Here is a 16,662-nt window from a genome sequence, read left to right on the forward strand (position 1 = left end):
TGTTGGTGTTTGTACCACAGGTGTTATGGACCACCGGGAAGAGGAGCAATTTACAATTTACTTTGTAATTATATGATTTAATTAGAGTGGTTGTTTTCTTCTAGTTGTGAGGTTCATGTAGAAGAGAGAGATTTCTTACAGGGTCAAGCAGCACTTGTCAGAGGGAGGCGTCACCAAAGCTGAATCAACAGATATATATGTTCAGTGTTTTCCACATGTATATTGAGGCTCCAACACGCCTGTTACTGTTAAAAGCTACTATTTTTATTACAACGGTACATGTATATACAGCAAAAGGAACAGTAGAAATACAGATATGGAAGGAGGAGGTCTGGTGCAGTTGATGTGGGGTTGTTGGCTGGACAAGGCTGGAGATTTAGAAGCACTTCCTGTGGACGATGGAGGGGCCAGCCTCATCGTACTCCTGCTTGCTGATCCACATCTGCTGGAAGGTGGACAGGGAGGCCAGGATGGAGCCGCCGATCCAGACGGAGTATTTCCTCTCGGGGGGAGCGATGATCTGCAGGGAGGGGAGAGGAGGAGCAGAAGTTGGTACGGGAACATTTTTAATACATGCAGTCAACTGGATTTAATCAGTTAGTGCTGGTCTGTTAGGGCTCACCTTGATCTTCATGGTGCTGGGGGCCAGGGCGGTGATCTCCTTCTGCATACGGTCAGCAATACCAGGGTACATGGTGGTACCACCAGAGAGCACATTGTTGGCGTACAGGTCCTTACGGATATCAATGTCGCACTTCATGATGCTGTTGTAAGCAGTCTCATGGATACCAGCAGACTCCATACCTGGACAGGTAAGAGGAGAAAGGTGAGTGTTCATTTGAGTCTTTGAAAAGGAAATAAAAATCTCTCATTGGCCACTAGGTGGCGTAAACTCACATGAACTGTTTCAAGTCCATTCACATGAAACATAATCCAATTTAACTATGACTTGCAGAATGTGTGGCGCTCACACAGAGTAACCGTAGCTGCTGAGAGTTGGTTCAGCTGTCATGACTCACCGATGAAGGAAGGCTGGAACAGAGTCTCGGGGCAGCGGAAACGCTCATTGCCGATGGTGATGACCTGACCGTCGGGCAGCTCGTAGCTCTTCTCCAGAGAGGAAGAGGAGGCAGCGGTGGCCATCTCGTTCTCAAAGTCCAGAGCAACGTAGCACAGCTTCTCCTTGATGTCACGCACGATCTCACGCTCAGCTGGCGGGAAGAAATGTCACAGTTTAGTTTAGACACTGGCCACTGTTCAACAAAATAAATAGTCTTGCTTCAGATAAAGATCCCATTTTTTCCAGTTAGCTGTTGGGGCCGTCTCACCAGTGGTGACGAATGAGTAGCCACGCTCGGTCAGGATCTTCATCAGGTAGTCAGTCAAGTCGCGACCGGCCAGATCCAGACGCATGATGGCGTGGGGCAGAGCATAACCTTCATAGATGGGGACGTTGTGGGTCACACCATCACCAGAGTCCAGCACAATACCTGTCCAGAAAGAAGCAGTTGGTCAGTGTGCTCATTGATTTGAGATGCTGCTCAGTTAAGGAGTTTAAGTCCTTGGTAGAGACTCACCGGTGGTACGACCGGAGGCGTACAGGGACAGGACAGCCTGAATGGCCACATACATGGCAGGGACATTGAAGGTCTCAAACATGATCTGGGTCATCTTCTCTCTGTTGGCCTTGGGGTTGAGGGGGGCCTCAGTCAGCAGGGTGGGGTGCTCTTCTGGGGCCACACGGAGCTCATTGTAGAAGGTGTGGTGCCAGATCTGTTTAACAGGAACAGGGGTGTAAAAGTTAGGGGACTGACTTCTTATAGTAGATGTGGAATGGCTCCGATCATTAATATAATCTCACCTTCTCCATGTCGTCCCAGTTGGTGATGATACCATGCTCGATGGGGTACTTCAGAGTCAGGATACCTCTCTTGCTCTGGGCCTCATCTCCCACATAGCTGTCCTTCTGACCCATACCCACCATCACACCCTGAGAACAAAGCAAACACATCTCAGCATCTCAGGAACAAGATTCATCTTTCAGAAGTCCTTCAGAAACTCGTGGCCCTTTTTAGTCTGCCTACCTGGTGACGGGGGCGTCCAACAATGGATGGGAAGACAGCACGGGGAGCATCATCACCGGCAAACCCAGCCTTGACCAGGCCGGAGCCGTTGTCGCACACAAGGGCGGTGGTCTCATCGTCGTCACACATGTTTGGTCTTTTTTGGGCTGGCCTTCTATACGAGACAGACGATGGAAACACAGGCAGAACATTAGCATGTGATACTTTATTTACATCAAAACACTGAAAATGATTTGCTTTTTTCAAGGTTCTTAAAGTTTCATTTGTACTTAAGTCAACCTACCACATTTGTGTCTACTATTTCCTTTTAAAGTCTAAGTGGGAGATCATTACCAGACAAAACCATGCAAATCTGAGAGACAATGTAGCACCATGTTCAGTATGAAGACACCTCTGAGGGCTCTAATCTCCTCTCTGAGTCTCACAGCTGCCTGAAAAACCAAAACAGGACATGGCTCGACCCCCCCATGCACACTCATAGGTCTATTTTCAGCCTCGGGGACCAGCCTTGTCACCCTCCCCCTCCTCCGTATCTCATCGTTAAGCCAGAGCCAGTTAACAGCTGAGGCTGGTGTGTCTTTTGACAAGTGGCCTGGGTCTCTCCTCAGCTGTCGCCACCATAGTGCACCCCTGTGTTTAGAGCCAGACCATGTGCTCTAATCCTTCCAAGGATCTCTGACCACAGTCTACATCCCAAGTGGGGAGCATCCTCTACTTCATACAAGCTTCCCCATTCAAACCAGCATCAGTAGGTTCAGTTTGAACTGTCTTATGGCATTCTGTGTAACATTTTCATGAAAGTCTGCACAAAGACAATGATACTTTGTCAGAACTGTTTTTCGTAACTCTGAATGACCCAACTATGAAGTTACTACTGAAAATACCTGGAAAATCAAACATGCCTCCCTTCTGTCCCACCTTTGAGGTTTCCTACAAGACAAGACTAATACATAGGGGCAATATTTCTCAATTTTTTATACGCGTCTTTGCAGGGACATCTTATTCATTATACTTAAGTACAACTAAACAATCATTCCAAGGTAGTAGTACTTAAAATGATTTTAGATACACGATTCAGCTGTTTTCATAGTGTACCATCTTGCATTTAAATAGCTACTAATAACCCAGAATAATGACTTCCATTACTTCAACTACTTTTTCATTTAACCAGAAAAGCCTCAATGAAATTAAAGATAAACAGACTAGACTTTGATTGAAGTTTTTAGCTTCTCACAATGTTATAGATACTATTTTTCATCCCTGCCATGAAACTATTCTGTGAAACACACTGAGTTATCTGGTCCTCTTTGGTATTTAAACTGTCTTTTTCCAGGTTGTATCTAATCTGACTTAGAGCTTCATGCCTGCCACTCCACCACAAGTATCCCATCCTCGCATCCTAAACGTCAAAATCTGTTCTAGTCTGCAGAGTGAATGAACTCCTTCTGATTTCTTCATCACCACCAATTTCCCTTTCCCTCCCTCTTTCTTCCATCTCTCTTATGCTCAGCTCTCATCCTCCCATCAACAAAACATGAGACACAAAGACAGAAGCATCTTTAAACTGCAAGTAAAAAAAAAAAATTAAAAAATCCAGAAATATGTCCTACAGCAGCAGCACCTATTCATCCCCCCTGATCCCTATGGTCCAAAAAGAAAATAAATAAATAAAAACGGGAAAAAAGGGGACTCACCAAGTTGTAACCACAAGACTGGAGTTTCCACTGGGACAAAGGGCGACAGTGCAAGGGGGTCCTTAAATATGTGCAAGCATCATGAGGCTGGGAGGCTGGGGGGCTGGTGGGCGGGCTCAGGAGTTCACACAAGCCCAAATTAAGTGATGCCTGGCAAAATGGTTGAGTAAAATGGATCCTGTGTCAGGGACGCCACCAAAGTGGAGAGACGTTGCCTTGGAGATTAAAGGCAATGGACAAAAGTAAGGAGTAGTGGATAGTTTCATGCAGATTTTAGCCTGGATGTTGGGTAATAATTTCAGTGTGACTATCCTTAGTGTATCCTCAGTGTATCCTTAAATATCATTATGCACATTGGAGACAAATATATATAGTTTGTACATTAGAATTCTGTATTGTCATTGTATTTTACACCCTTTGTGACAGACACAATATTATCAGCTTGATACTGTACATTCATATTCCTGGCTCATGCATAGCAGCATGTTTCTTCCACTCATACTCTGTGGAGCTGCCCTTCAGGTCCCAAAGGATGTGTTAATATGACTAAACTCAAACAGGGCAATGGGGATGTGGGTGTGATGGTAATCTGAGATCTTGTCTGAGCAGTGTGGTTAAGGAGCCGTCTAAGGGGACCTTCCTGTGACAGTCTGCCAGTGTCGTGGCATGTGTGAAGAGGGAGGGAAGCCAAAAACACACCAGACAGCTGAGAGGCAATATTGTAAGAGAGGGTGGTGGAGGGAGATCCAGACCTCCAACAGACGACAGATCCCCGGGATGGCCTGTGCAGGCAGCACCGAGCGGCGGCTCTGAGCTCTGATTGGCTCCCGTGTCTCCTTTTAGGGGAATGGAGTGTAACAGGTGCCAGTGGCTGCATGTTGCCACAGTCTGCGGCGAGAGCTCAGGCTCCTTATTCGTCACCCCGCACTGCCCCCACAGCCCTGTCAGGCCACTCTGAGGGCAATAAGAATGTAAATACCCCCCCGACACCATCAACACTTTGAAATATTCCATTTGTAGCCATGTGCTGTAATGTACCTTGTAGACGCTACTAACCTACTTGTCTATTTCTATTCCAGGCTTTTACATAATAAGACCTTAGTCATGTTTCTTTGCCAAATGATGAACTGTCACAAAGTATTGGAAGAATTTCTTGGAGAATCATCACAGCCTTTAAAGGTTTTATGTCTTATAATGAGGGTCATGTAAAAATCACATGACGCAATGATCCAATTTTCATCACAATCTTGTATCTGGAACTAGAGTCAGAAAGAAAAAAAACTGCTGAAATTATTTATTTATCAATGAATTATTGAAATAGTTGCTCAGTCATTTTTCCATTGATTGAACAATCAATTAATCAACTTGTTTCAGCTCTACAATGTTCACAAATCAATTATCTAAAGAGCGGATACAACATACAACAACGCAACAAGCAATAAGACAATATAGGGCATTTGTAGAGCGTAACGGACGTAATGATTGTCAGTGTAGGTAATTTAAATTGAGGTCTTTGTGTACTTCCGGTGGCGATGACATTACCTAAAAATATGTGCGATCAGTTCAACTACAGAGAAATACTGTGAAGAAAAGTATTGCTGAGTTTGAGTAACTGCAAGAAATAAAGGCATGTACGAATCCTGTATTGAAGTTTTACTTACTACACATGGATTTTGTGTGGTCATAACATAACTCAACAGGAGTAGTAAGAAGTAACCCTAACCCTAACCCATTTTAATCTGTAAAGTAACACTGCAGTGGTGTACAAGTATGAAGTCGAATGGGATGGAAATATTCAAGTAAAATACCTCAGTAATGTACAAAAGAAAGGTGTAGGATTTAGTCGCATGTTGTGGTGTAGTTACTGTTTGCAAGCCCCTCCCTTCAACCTCGTCTTCAGAGCTTCAATGAGAAAATAGGTTGGCCACGAAATAAATGTGAAAAGACGTATTTAGAGCCGGTATTTAGTTTGTCCATTCTGGGCTACAGTAGAAACTTGATGGTTTAACATGGCAGACTTTCTCTAGATATAAAAGTCTCATTTTAAGGTAACAAAAACATACTGATTCTTGTTATTTTCAGGTGATTATACACTAATGAAAACATAGTTGTGTATATTATGTTCGGTTCCTGCCCGTATTCTGTGAATAAAGCCCCTTAAATCTTACACACTGGACCTTTAAGTACAGTACTTGATGAAAAAAAAGTAAGATGCAGAGACCTCACGTTAGTTTTTGGATGAAACCGGTGCTGCGTTTTGTCAACGAAGCACTTTTTGGCCTGTCTTTATCACCAGGTCTGTATCAGGATGAAGCAGATTGTGCCTTAAACGGCTCATAGTTTTGAGGGACATTCGTCCTTATAAGGGCATGTAGGAAGCACACGGTTTGTCTGTCTTGACAGCTGCCCCCTCTGCATTTCACCCCCCACCTCCTCTAACACACACATATGCACACACTTCAGCAGCTGTTAGCAACAATTGCTTTTTAACAGTCAGTCCCGTTTAGACAGTGGGTTTGTTTATCATTGGTCATACAATGTCACAGTATTCAGTTTCAAGTTTGTGCAGCCCTGATCTCCTCAGGCAGCTCATTCTATAGTCTTGGATCCTTGAATGCAAAGGCTCTGAAAAAACCTTGAATCCTGCCATTCACGTTGATGTACCTTACCTAAGCATTGTTGCAGATCATGTGCGCCCTTTCATGGAAACTGTACTCCCCTGATGGCAGTGACCTTTTTCAACAAGATAACACACCCTGCAACAAAGCAGAATAGTTTGAGCAACACAACACAAGTTCAAGGCATTGACTTGACCTCCGCATTGCCCAGATCTCAATCCAGTTGAGCAGCTGTGGGATTTGATCCATGGAGGCCCCATCTCACAACTTACAGGACCTAAAGGATCTGCTACTCATGTATTTGTGCCAGATACCACAGCACACCTTCAGAGCAACAAGAATGATGCACACGAGGATAACTTGGGGCAAGTAATAAAATCTTAAAATCAATTCTATAAGTAACAGGTAGCCATTGTAAGGAAGCCAGAATCGGAGATTTGTGGTCACGTCTCTTTGTCTAAGGAAAAATATGTTTCATTCATTCAGCTAACTAATTGCCCGATTACTGATTGTCATGTTTTTTTTATTATAATTACCAAACATACTACAGTTGAGTACAGTTCATAAACAGCGACAGCGACAATGAACACGCCGTGCTGTCCTTGGCACCAACAGCCGTTCTTGTAATGTGCCACATGCCTGCTGTAAACAGCTGATGGCTCGCTGGTGTTTGACAAACTGCACGCTTGTTGACATGTTAATCAGAACAATCACGTCAGCGGCTATTTTGTGAGTCTAAATCATTATATACAAGGGTGAGAAAGGATATGTAGAAATGTGACAGCAGACAGCGTTTTTTCAGGACTACTCCATGAATTTGAGACCAATTTCAATGTTGATATTTGACAAGCCAGATATTTTCTGATACAATCAGGAATAACTGATTTTTTCGGGTCGGTCTCACATTCTCCCAAACTCATGCTGGTGGTCAGATTTTAAACGCCTACAGATAACACCACAAATACTATACGCCCAGAATTAGTCAAAAAGAATGTGTTTACCCAGGTTTGTGTTACTGTCAGCACAGTCTGTTGTCTGTTTATCTGCTATCTATTATGTCTAGGAAGGCAACGTTCAGTTCCTTCGACCCTGGTCACCAGAGTGTTGAGATAGGCTGGGATCTACTGTTCTCAAGCAAAGCCAAACAACTACTACTGCCGAGGACCTCAAGGCCCACACGTGACCCCGTGTAACCTAAGGATAGAAAAATTCCATAACAATCATATTTTAAGTTGATATGGCAAGTAAGCAATCACATCCAAAAGTTATAGAGAAACATTATCATCCATTCTGGTCAATATTATCTCTCTTTCTCTTTGGTCTAAACTGCGTCTGCAAACTGTTGCAACCGAAATCAACGAGAGTGGAACAAAAACAGTAAAATTGCAGACAAATTGCAAAAGCAAACATTTTTGATAAGGATCCCTTAAATTTGGATATTAAAAAATACAGATGGGAACATTTTACAACTTAAAAATAAACTTGTACTATCTGGTGGACAGACATAATTCTTGGTGTTGACAAATGTGCTATTCAAATTCCTTTACTTCACCTTTCAGCATCCCGTGATATTTCAGGAACTACAGGACATGCACCAGTCGGCTTAGAGGTTTACTATACATGGCCAGAGACGACCAATCATCCATGGAGCAGTTCCCTTCAGTATCACTGCGCTCTGAATGTATGACAGGGTGTGTTTTACTGAGTGCCGAGACCTGTGTGGAGCAGACACCATCAAGCACTGCCAGCAGTTTCTCAGATAATGTCAGCTCTATAAATATATGGGGTGCTTTGAAAGTTTCCATGTCAGCGCTCCATTGTCCTGGTCCATGAGGGGATCTACTGGCCCACAGGTGTGTGTGTGGGCTGCACTAAATACTATAGTAACACCATGTGAAAATGGTAACACAGAGCACACTTATATAATGTTATATAAGTCCTTATAGCATAGCACTAAGTGGATATATCAATATAAACAGGATGTAAATGTAACCCTAAAATCCTAAAGTTTCTCTTGGAATAATATTTTATCAATGGCAACATGGCTCCCTTATGGGTGCTACAACAGCATGAAAGAACTAAAATTAAAAACTGTGACAGTCCAGTCTGGAAATGAAAGCACAATTTAATGTACCAAAGTGTATCGTAGAATTATTTACACTTATTTACACAATGACAATGGGCTGTGCTTATACAGTGCCTTTCTAGTCTTCTGACCTCTCAAGGCATTTTTACACCACACATCACATTCATCTATCTCACTGTACAACTACACCGACAATGAAGATGGCACAGTGTCTTGTCACAGATAACAGTATCTCGTGCATGACTTAATGCAAGAACAATATCAGAATCAGAATAAAAAAATACTTTAATAATCCCAGGGGGGAAACTATTTAGATTATTAGTTATTATTATTAACACATTATTCAATATGTTAATTTATGCAACTACTAAGGTGTTTCAATCATCATAATTTGAGTTATTCATGACGTTCATGTCTTGGAACAGGACAAAAAACTGACCAGTCACCTAAGTGCATGTGTATTCTGTTTAATAACAATAATAATTTACTAAGAAACATTTCATCATTACTTTAACACGTTTGTGTTCCTTCAAATCAGCCCCTTAGGCATTTTGTATTTGGAAATGTTTGGACTAATTTTCAATCATTTATTTAGAAAAAAGATGTGTATTTATCATGTATGCATAGGCACAAATGGTGAATACATGTGAATTCACAATTCATCAATGTGTAGGATTTAGTGGCACCTAGTGGTGTGTTGGTTGCAGACTAACCCCCTCCTGCCTTTCATGAATGGGAAACTATGGTGGCCATTGAGTACAGCAAAAAACAATTAACGCCCAGGTTATCAGTGTAATTGCATTAATCCATGTACCCTTACCAGTAAACTTAAGTTGTTAAGGTAGAGAAATTGGTATTCCAGTATGTTTAGGCTCATTATGTTTAAATTGTATCCATTTTAAGCCAATAAAATAAGAAATAAATACAGATTTTAGTATTTCACCTCCTTAGTTTTAACCTGGTAGTGTGTTGGAGGCTTTAAAACACCACTTACAGCTTAAAGTTTGCTAATACACCACACAAAAGTATAAATGAACAGCGTTTTCCATGTTTGTTATTCATTCCATCAGTGGACAGGTTACGTAAAGTAACGTGATAACGTGTTTCTCGGCGAAGCGTATGATTGGCTGAGCCATAGCAACCGGAGTGAGTTCATAGCAACGGAGGATAAAAACGCAACACAACACTTTTTATTCTCACAAATGTTGAATATTAGAGCTTTAATGTTTAAGTTTCAACTTTAGTAACTACAATTATTTAAAAATGGGCGACAAAAAGCGTCACAAACGTGTTTTTATCAACGAAGTCGACACGTATTCATCCAAACACATCGCTCAGGTAGGTGGACGTGTCAGCTGATGTTTGTGTTGTTCATGTAAAACAGCTGACTGCGGTAAATTAAATTTCTGACCCGTTCAACAGTTTTTATCGACCTGTGCTGCTGGAGAGAGCTCCGAGGAGGCTGAAGAAGAAGATACCCCGGCCTCCTCTCACCCTGAACCTGCTTTTCAGATAGTGGGGAGTGTGTCTGCCTCCAACCAGGATGAAACACACAGCTTTCTACACGAACTGTATGCGGTGAGTCACACTGAAAATACAGATTAGATTAGATTAGATTAGATTAGATTAGATTAGATTAGATTAGATTAGATTAGATGAACTGACAAATACAGGTAGAGGTGGAAAGTATCAACATCATCTACTCTTTATTTGAGGTACTATTTTATGCATCTAACTTCTTTTATCATCTTTATTACCCTTATATATATTATTATATTAGTGCCAGACCTGACATTTTTAATGTCATCTTATCACTTTTATTTCCCATTTTAGATATATATTTATACATCTTAATACTGTTCTGATATTCTTTTGTTTATTAACTTTTGCATTTTTAATTGCTCTGCCTGTTTTCTGTGACTTTGTCTTTGTTGTGTTTTATTATTGTACTGTTCGGCCTTCTGTTGGTTACTATATTATATATTATATTATTATTATTATTATATTATTATTATTATGAGATATTATTATAGTATAGTAGTAGTAGTCGTAGTAGTATATTGCTCTTCTACTCCACTAAAGCAAATATTTGACATCTTAAGTTAGTTACTCTGCAGCAGCACTAAATCACTCCAGGGTAATCAGATTACTTTTATCTGCTAGATCTAATAAGTCATCAAGTATTTTTTTGCTACTTTTTCTTTTTGCCTCTGGTCACTGCCCTGTTATTATTCTTCTCTTTTTGATAAAACTGATTAAACTTTAAGTGTACTGATCTCTTTAACGTAACGATAGTACATTTATTTAATTACTGTACAGATTTAAGGTAGGTTACTTGTACTTGAATGCTTTAATTTATATATAATAATAAAATAATGATATATAAAGTCATATATTTACATTAATGCATGAGTATTAATCTAATCATATCATCATCAATCATACCATGTACTATAGCAGTCGCAGGAGCCTTTTTCTGCATTGTGTATTTTTAATATTTTAAGTACATTTTCCTGATTTTACTATTTTTGAATGCACAACATTTACACATAATCAAGTATTTTATATTGCAACATTGCTCCTTTTAAATGCTGCCATAACAAACCCGGACTATAACAACTTGTTGTAATGTAAATAATGTTCAAGTCACAGACAATGTGTAATTGTATACATTCTCTTTTGGTAGGCACCAACTCGAGATGAGCTTCTTGAGCACCTCCTGGAGTGTGATGTAGTGATCTACAACATCTCAGAATGTGCCACAAAACAGCAGGTTGACGAAGCGACATGGGCAATCGAAGGTAAAGGGAGTGAGCAATATTATTGGATAGATCAGCTTGGACCATTATCCACGACAACCTAAGAATGTAAGTCTGTTGTTGTTTCATGTATCATTCTTGTACTTCTTCAGCCCTTCATGCCGAGATAGAGAACTTCAAGTCTCGGAAAATTTTCATCTTACTCTCAACCGTGATGAGCTGGGCCATGACCAAGCCGCAGAATCCGGTGAGCCTGTAGGAAGATGTAGGCAAACTCTCGACCTATCACATGAATAAAAAAAAACAAGCAGTGTGATTATAATTTCTCTCTTTAGGAAGAAACAGATGTTGTGCTAACAGAGGAGGAGTTCAGAAGAAGAAGGCCGCATCCCAGTTTTAGAAATCACCATAGTCTGGAGAAACTTGTGCTCAAACTGGGAAAAGTTGTAAGTAAACCACTGGGATGAAAAGTTCAGCGTACTCACAAAGTATTCCAACAGAGTAGGAGCATCTGTACAGATACATCTATAAAGCCTACACTAGAAAAATGACTGTTAACTTCTTGATTTTCCAGAAAAAGACAAAGCTTACTGGCTACGTTGTAGCTTGTGGTCTTCAGTACGGGAAGGGAGAGAACCTATTTCAATACTTTTTCAAGGTAGATATTAATATGACGATTACTCAGTAGACGTCTCAGTATCCAGTATACTGCAGGCCAGATTCTAAAAAAAATCCTCTTTTATAAAAATGTTTTTAAATTTTCTAACAGGTGTCCTGGTTGATGCAGCTTCCTAAAGTTCCTCTATTTGGAGAGGGCACAAATTACATCCCCACGATTCATGTATACGACCTTGGAGGGTGATTTTAATTCACTTTACTTCTACATATACACAGTACGCCATAATATGTCGGGTTTTATGGCAGAGGTGAACTGTTTTTATTTTACAGAGTGCTCCAAAACATCATCGAACACAGACCAAAGTCAAAATACATTGTCGCGGTTGATGACTCCAAGAACACTTTAGAGGATATCGTAAAGGTGACGTTGTTACAAACATGAACGCAGCAATGCATTAAAGAAAATGGATTAACATTATTGGAGATAATTATCCTTGTCCTGTGACTCTTCAGACGATAAGTGATACACTTGGACCAGAAAACCTGGACAAAGTACCAAGTGAAGAAGCCATCGCCATGAAGGCGTTTAAGGTACAGTATATTAATATTTAAAATATAGCCTGGATTATCACTCAGTGCACATATTCTGTAAATATTTCTCCATTTATGTTTTCGTGAGAATACAACCGAGAGTACCAAGAATAATAGAATATATATAGATATTGGTATATATATATTGTATAATATATATATATATATATATTAATTAATATATATATATATATATAAATAATATATAATATATATATATAAAAGATATATATATATCACTGAGAGAGAAACCATCTAATGTAGTCTGTGGTTGTAATGAACCAGCCCTCTAAAACACATCATTACATATTCTAGCAGTTAATATTCAGAATAAAACATACAGTGCTGTCATTTCAGCCAGAGGAGCTGGAGTACCTCTGTATCAACCTCCGCCTGGATGCTTTTATCATCAGAGACTCCTTCAGTCTCAACTGGGTGTCTGAAACTGGGATGGTGGCAAATATGGAGAGCATCGTGGAAGAATACAAAGACACCAGGCAGTTAATTGTGAGTGTTCGAGTCCTCCAAATAAAGACAAATACAGTCAGCCACAGTTTAATTGTGACATCCAGTTGGTGGCAGCTACATACAAGGCTCAAAGGCAGACACTGATACACTGGAACACATGTTCAGGGCTCTGAAGAGAAAGTAAAGTCATCCATACCGATACAAACCTTAATTTGATGCATAAAAGTTGTTTTGATATCAGATAAGAGCAACTATAATTTTCTTTGTTTCATTTATTTCTTTAGCCAATCAGAATCTGCCTGGTTGGACCTCCGGCTGTGGGTAAAACCACGGTGGCAGAGAAGCTCTGCGGTCATTACCAAATACACCACATCAAGATCAGAGAGGTCATAGAGGACAAGATCTCTCAACTGGTCGGTGAATCAGTTTTCATCTTTCTCTCACTGCTGTCTAAAGGAAATATACTGCCCTCTCTTGGAAGTTTATGCTGATTGTTCATTTTTTTCTGCAGAAGGAGATAATGAATGAAGCTGACCCTGCATATGTCAGTGAAGAGGTAGCTGTTGCTGCACAGAAACAACTGGACAACCTGAACAAAAACATGGAAATGAACGCCGGTTAGTTACAGAACCACAGTCCAACATAACAACATCCATCTTTTAGATACAGATTTGGTTTATTAAGAAGTATTTAAAAGTTATGGTTTGGATGTTTGACTACAGCAGTCTTTGGATTACTTCTGCCTAACTACCATAAGAAATTAAGTTATTTGTTATTACTCCATAATCTGTGTGAAGGAGACAACTGGAGTCAGGTCTGATGTTTAGTCAGTGTGGGAAGGAGACAACTGGAGTCAGGTCTGATGTTTAGTCAGTGTGGTACTGTGGCTGTTATGGGATTTTTTTAAGAAAAACTCTTGAATAAGGAAGACTGGATTCAAAGTATCAAAGTTTAAGTTGAATTTATTATTCTTGTACAAGAAGGAGCATTTAACAGTGCAACATACAAACAGGGTTACACAGAAAAGGCTCCCTGAGGAGCTCTATCAGTAGGTTCTTATACATTTTTTTAAAATGGGCTGCTTCGGACTGATACAGTTAATATCGTAACATCCTTTTTTGGTTTTCTGCTCAGTAATGAGCATTATGTTTCATATCTAAATGATACCTCCCTAACCTGTCTCTCTTGTCCTTGTACTATTTTTATAATTATCTCTCCCTGCCAGCCACAGTAAACACATGCCAAATAAGGGAAATGAATGAGACATGCAAAAAACAGGACACACACACTCTCTCTATATATGAGTTAAAACATCTGCACCCCAGTATAATCCTAATTTTTATAACAGTGGCCTACTTAAAGTTTTAGACAAGTTTAACCACAGGAACACAAAACAACCTTTGAGGCCTTTGTTTTCGGTATATCTGTGGCTGTTGTTGCACAGAGAATCTGCCTTCCAGTTTCTCACTTTGGGTTTAATCGACTGTGTTGGTTCATCAGGTCGACTGGCTGATCATCTACTTTTTGAAATTTTGAAAGAAAAGTTGAATTCAAAGCCGTGCAGGAACCAAGGATTTGTTCTCGATGGCTTCCTCGAGACTTATGAGCAAGCAAAGCTCATTTTCTCTGGTAAGTTTCATCCATTCATTTAATTACTCTTCATCTAATGTTTGGCAATATTGATTAATCTAATGTGTTGTTTTTGTCATCAGATGAGGACACAGAGAACGATGATTTGATTCAAACACCTGCGTGCAACAAGAAGATCACTCCAGGTTCTTATACATCAACTAACTTACCAAAAGCTCTTCAAAACACAGTGGCTTTCTTTCTTATTCTACTTGTTTTATGTTTTGCAGAGCATGTTTTTGCCCTGAACGCGACAGATGATTTTCTGACAAAGAGAGTGCAGGGACTTCCACAGAGCGTGGCAGAGAAAATGCGCTACACCCAGGAGGAGTTTGTCCCTCGCCTGACGAGATACAGACAACTCAGCACCGCTGAGGAAACCCTGCTGGACTACTTTGATGAGCTTGAGATTCACCCAGAACATATCGGTACCGTCCTCAGAGCTGGATAGTTCATATTAGACCACAATAAGATTCATTCAAACTACAAAAAATGAAAATGAAAAATGTCTCCTCTGACATTTTTACCTTACATCTTCTTATTTAACTCTTGAAAAGGAAGCGATTAAGAAAATGTCACTGTCAAACTGTTCGTTTAACGAAGAGGATGAACATGTTGGACATAATGTTTCCTTCAGTCTTTCCTTTTCCAGCATCTGGCATATTAGAACAGACAGCAGTCTGCCTTTAGTGTGCCATAAATCAATCTCTTCTGCAGTTAAGTAATCTAACAGACCTCTTGTCAGTATGACCTCATGTTCAGCAGAGAGGCCAATCCACTTCGCAATGGCTCTGTTTCTTTACAGTAACCTATGACTTCTGTCTCTCCAGAGGTCACTACCTGTGATTCAGAGTACAAAGATGTTATGAAGAAGATCACCGAGATGGTGGGGGTTCCCAAAAACTATGGGCTGAGTCCAGAGGAGCAGGAGGAGGAGGACAGAAGGAAAGAAGAAGAGAGGAAGCAGAAAGCAGCTGCAGAGGTCGCGGAGAAGAAACGCAGGAATGAAGCTGCACTGGCTGAGATGGCTGCTCAGTACGAGGAGTGGGTGAGTCGAGAGAAGAAGTCACGTTAAACAAAGTGTGCCACAGAAAGGATGTATAATCTAAAACAACTTCACTGTTTGTGAATTATCAGCAGAAGAATTTGTCCGAGCTGAAACGACAGGAGTACGAGCTGCTGGAAGCTCACGCTCTTCCTCTGAGGAACTACCTGATGAAGTACGTGATGCCCTCACTCAGCGAGGCCATGTTAGACTGCTGCAAGATCAAACCAGAGGACCCCGTCGACTTTCTGGTATTCACACAGGAAACTCTCTGTAGTCAGGGCTTCTGTTAAATGTGACACGACACATCAGCTGTGTTTTGTTTTTACAGGCTGAATATCTGCTACGCAACAACCAACAAGAGCAACAACCAACCTGAAGAGGAAATGTTCCAATGCATGTCATTAATTCACATTTGTTCTACAGTAATTCATATAATCAAATGATGAGTACAATGAGAAGAGTGCTGTGTCAGTGTTACAGACTCATAATAAATATGAATAAATTTAATTTGAAGGTTTGGATTCTGATTCTGTCATTCAAGTCATTAATCTGCCTTGCCCTTTCATTGTGCCTTTGCTGTCATATGAAGCAGAGAGAACGAACAGCACAAAACTAAAACTGTGCTTCAACATAATATAGAAAACACACAGGAAGAACCAAAAATAGATTAAAACCACTAAAAACAAAATATTCAGTATGAAAAGAAAAACATGTTTTATCTCTTAATTATAGGACTCGGCTCAATGTCTGTTAAGAGATGGTTCGTTCAGATTTCCACTCAGTACAGATCTGTCCTCTTCGAGTCTCCGTCTGGTCTGTGACTCAGCTCCCATTGTGTCGAAGAGTCAGCACTTACTGGAAGAAGCTTGCTGACTCTGGTCTGAATCCAGCAAAGATGTAAACACAGCAGCTCTTCAGATCTTTCCACAAAAAGCCTTCAAACAAATTCACAAATTAAAAGAAGTATAAATTTAAAAAATCCTTTTATTCACTGTGTCTTTGTGGCCTAAGTGAAATGTGGCAAATTTCACTTAGGCCACATATCCAATTGCACAGACTGAAATCTG

The 16,662-nt window shown here is 40.4% G+C and overlaps 2 protein-coding genes across 2 annotated transcripts; one reads left to right on the plus strand and one right to left on the minus strand.

The window, feature by feature from the left end:
- Positions 1 to 242: 242 nt before the first annotated feature.
- On the minus strand, positions 243 to 3,901 carry actc1a (actin alpha cardiac muscle 1a). Its single transcript, XM_019261657.2, has 8 exons — positions 3,779 to 3,901; positions 2,085 to 2,238; positions 1,862 to 1,990; positions 1,578 to 1,773; positions 1,329 to 1,490; positions 1,020 to 1,211; positions 623 to 804; positions 243 to 520 (listed from the first exon to the last, which is right to left on the minus strand). Exons 2-8 carry the CDS (start codon positions 2,211 to 2,213, stop codon positions 377 to 379), a joined length of 1,134 nt encoding a protein of 377 aa, XP_019117202.1. The 5' UTR covers positions 2,214 to 2,238; positions 3,779 to 3,901; the 3' UTR covers positions 243 to 376.
- A 5,714-nt stretch (positions 3,902 to 9,615) lies between these two features.
- On the plus strand, positions 9,616 to 16,108 carry LOC104931735 (adenylate kinase 7). The gene is made up of 18 exons (XM_010746815.3): positions 9,616 to 9,820; positions 9,905 to 10,060; positions 11,169 to 11,283; positions 11,394 to 11,488; positions 11,577 to 11,687; positions 11,816 to 11,899; positions 12,011 to 12,099; positions 12,190 to 12,280; positions 12,373 to 12,450; positions 12,808 to 12,957; positions 13,203 to 13,331; positions 13,430 to 13,535; positions 14,419 to 14,547; positions 14,631 to 14,693; positions 14,778 to 14,975; positions 15,378 to 15,595; positions 15,685 to 15,843; positions 15,924 to 16,108. Exons 1-18 carry the CDS (start codon positions 9,746 to 9,748, stop codon positions 15,969 to 15,971), a joined length of 2,094 nt encoding a protein of 697 aa, XP_010745117.3. The 5' UTR covers positions 9,616 to 9,745; the 3' UTR covers positions 15,972 to 16,108.
- Positions 16,109 to 16,662: the final 554 nt, after the last annotated feature.

This window comes from Larimichthys crocea, chromosome XI, assembly GCF_000972845.2.
Source record: "Larimichthys crocea isolate SSNF chromosome XI, L_crocea_2.0, whole genome shotgun sequence".
Lineage (NCBI taxonomy): Eukaryota > Metazoa > Chordata > Actinopteri > Sciaenidae > Larimichthys > Larimichthys crocea.

Coding starts and splice junctions, on each gene's coding strand:
- actc1a (XM_019261657.2), bottom strand. CDS start 2,213: ATGTGTGACGACGATGAGACCACCGCCCTTGTGTGCGACAACGGCTCC. Junction 1,491..1,577: donor CGCCTCCGGTCGTACCACCG/GTGAGTCTCTAC, acceptor CTTTCTGGACAG/GTATTGTGCTGGACTCTGGT. Junction 521..622: donor CCAGCACCATGAAGATCAAG/GTGAGCCCTAAC, acceptor CCCTCCCTGCAG/ATCATCGCTCCCCCCGAGAG.
- LOC104931735 (XM_010746815.3), top strand. CDS start 9,746: ATGGGCGACAAAAAGCGTCACAAACGTGTTTTTATCAACGAAGTCGAC. Junction 11,688..11,815: donor TGCTCAAACTGGGAAAAGTT/GTAAGTAAACCA, acceptor TTGATTTTCCAG/AAAAAGACAAAGCTTACTGG. Junction 14,694..14,777: donor CAACAAGAAGATCACTCCAG/GTTCTTATACAT, acceptor TATGTTTTGCAG/AGCATGTTTTTGCCCTGAAC.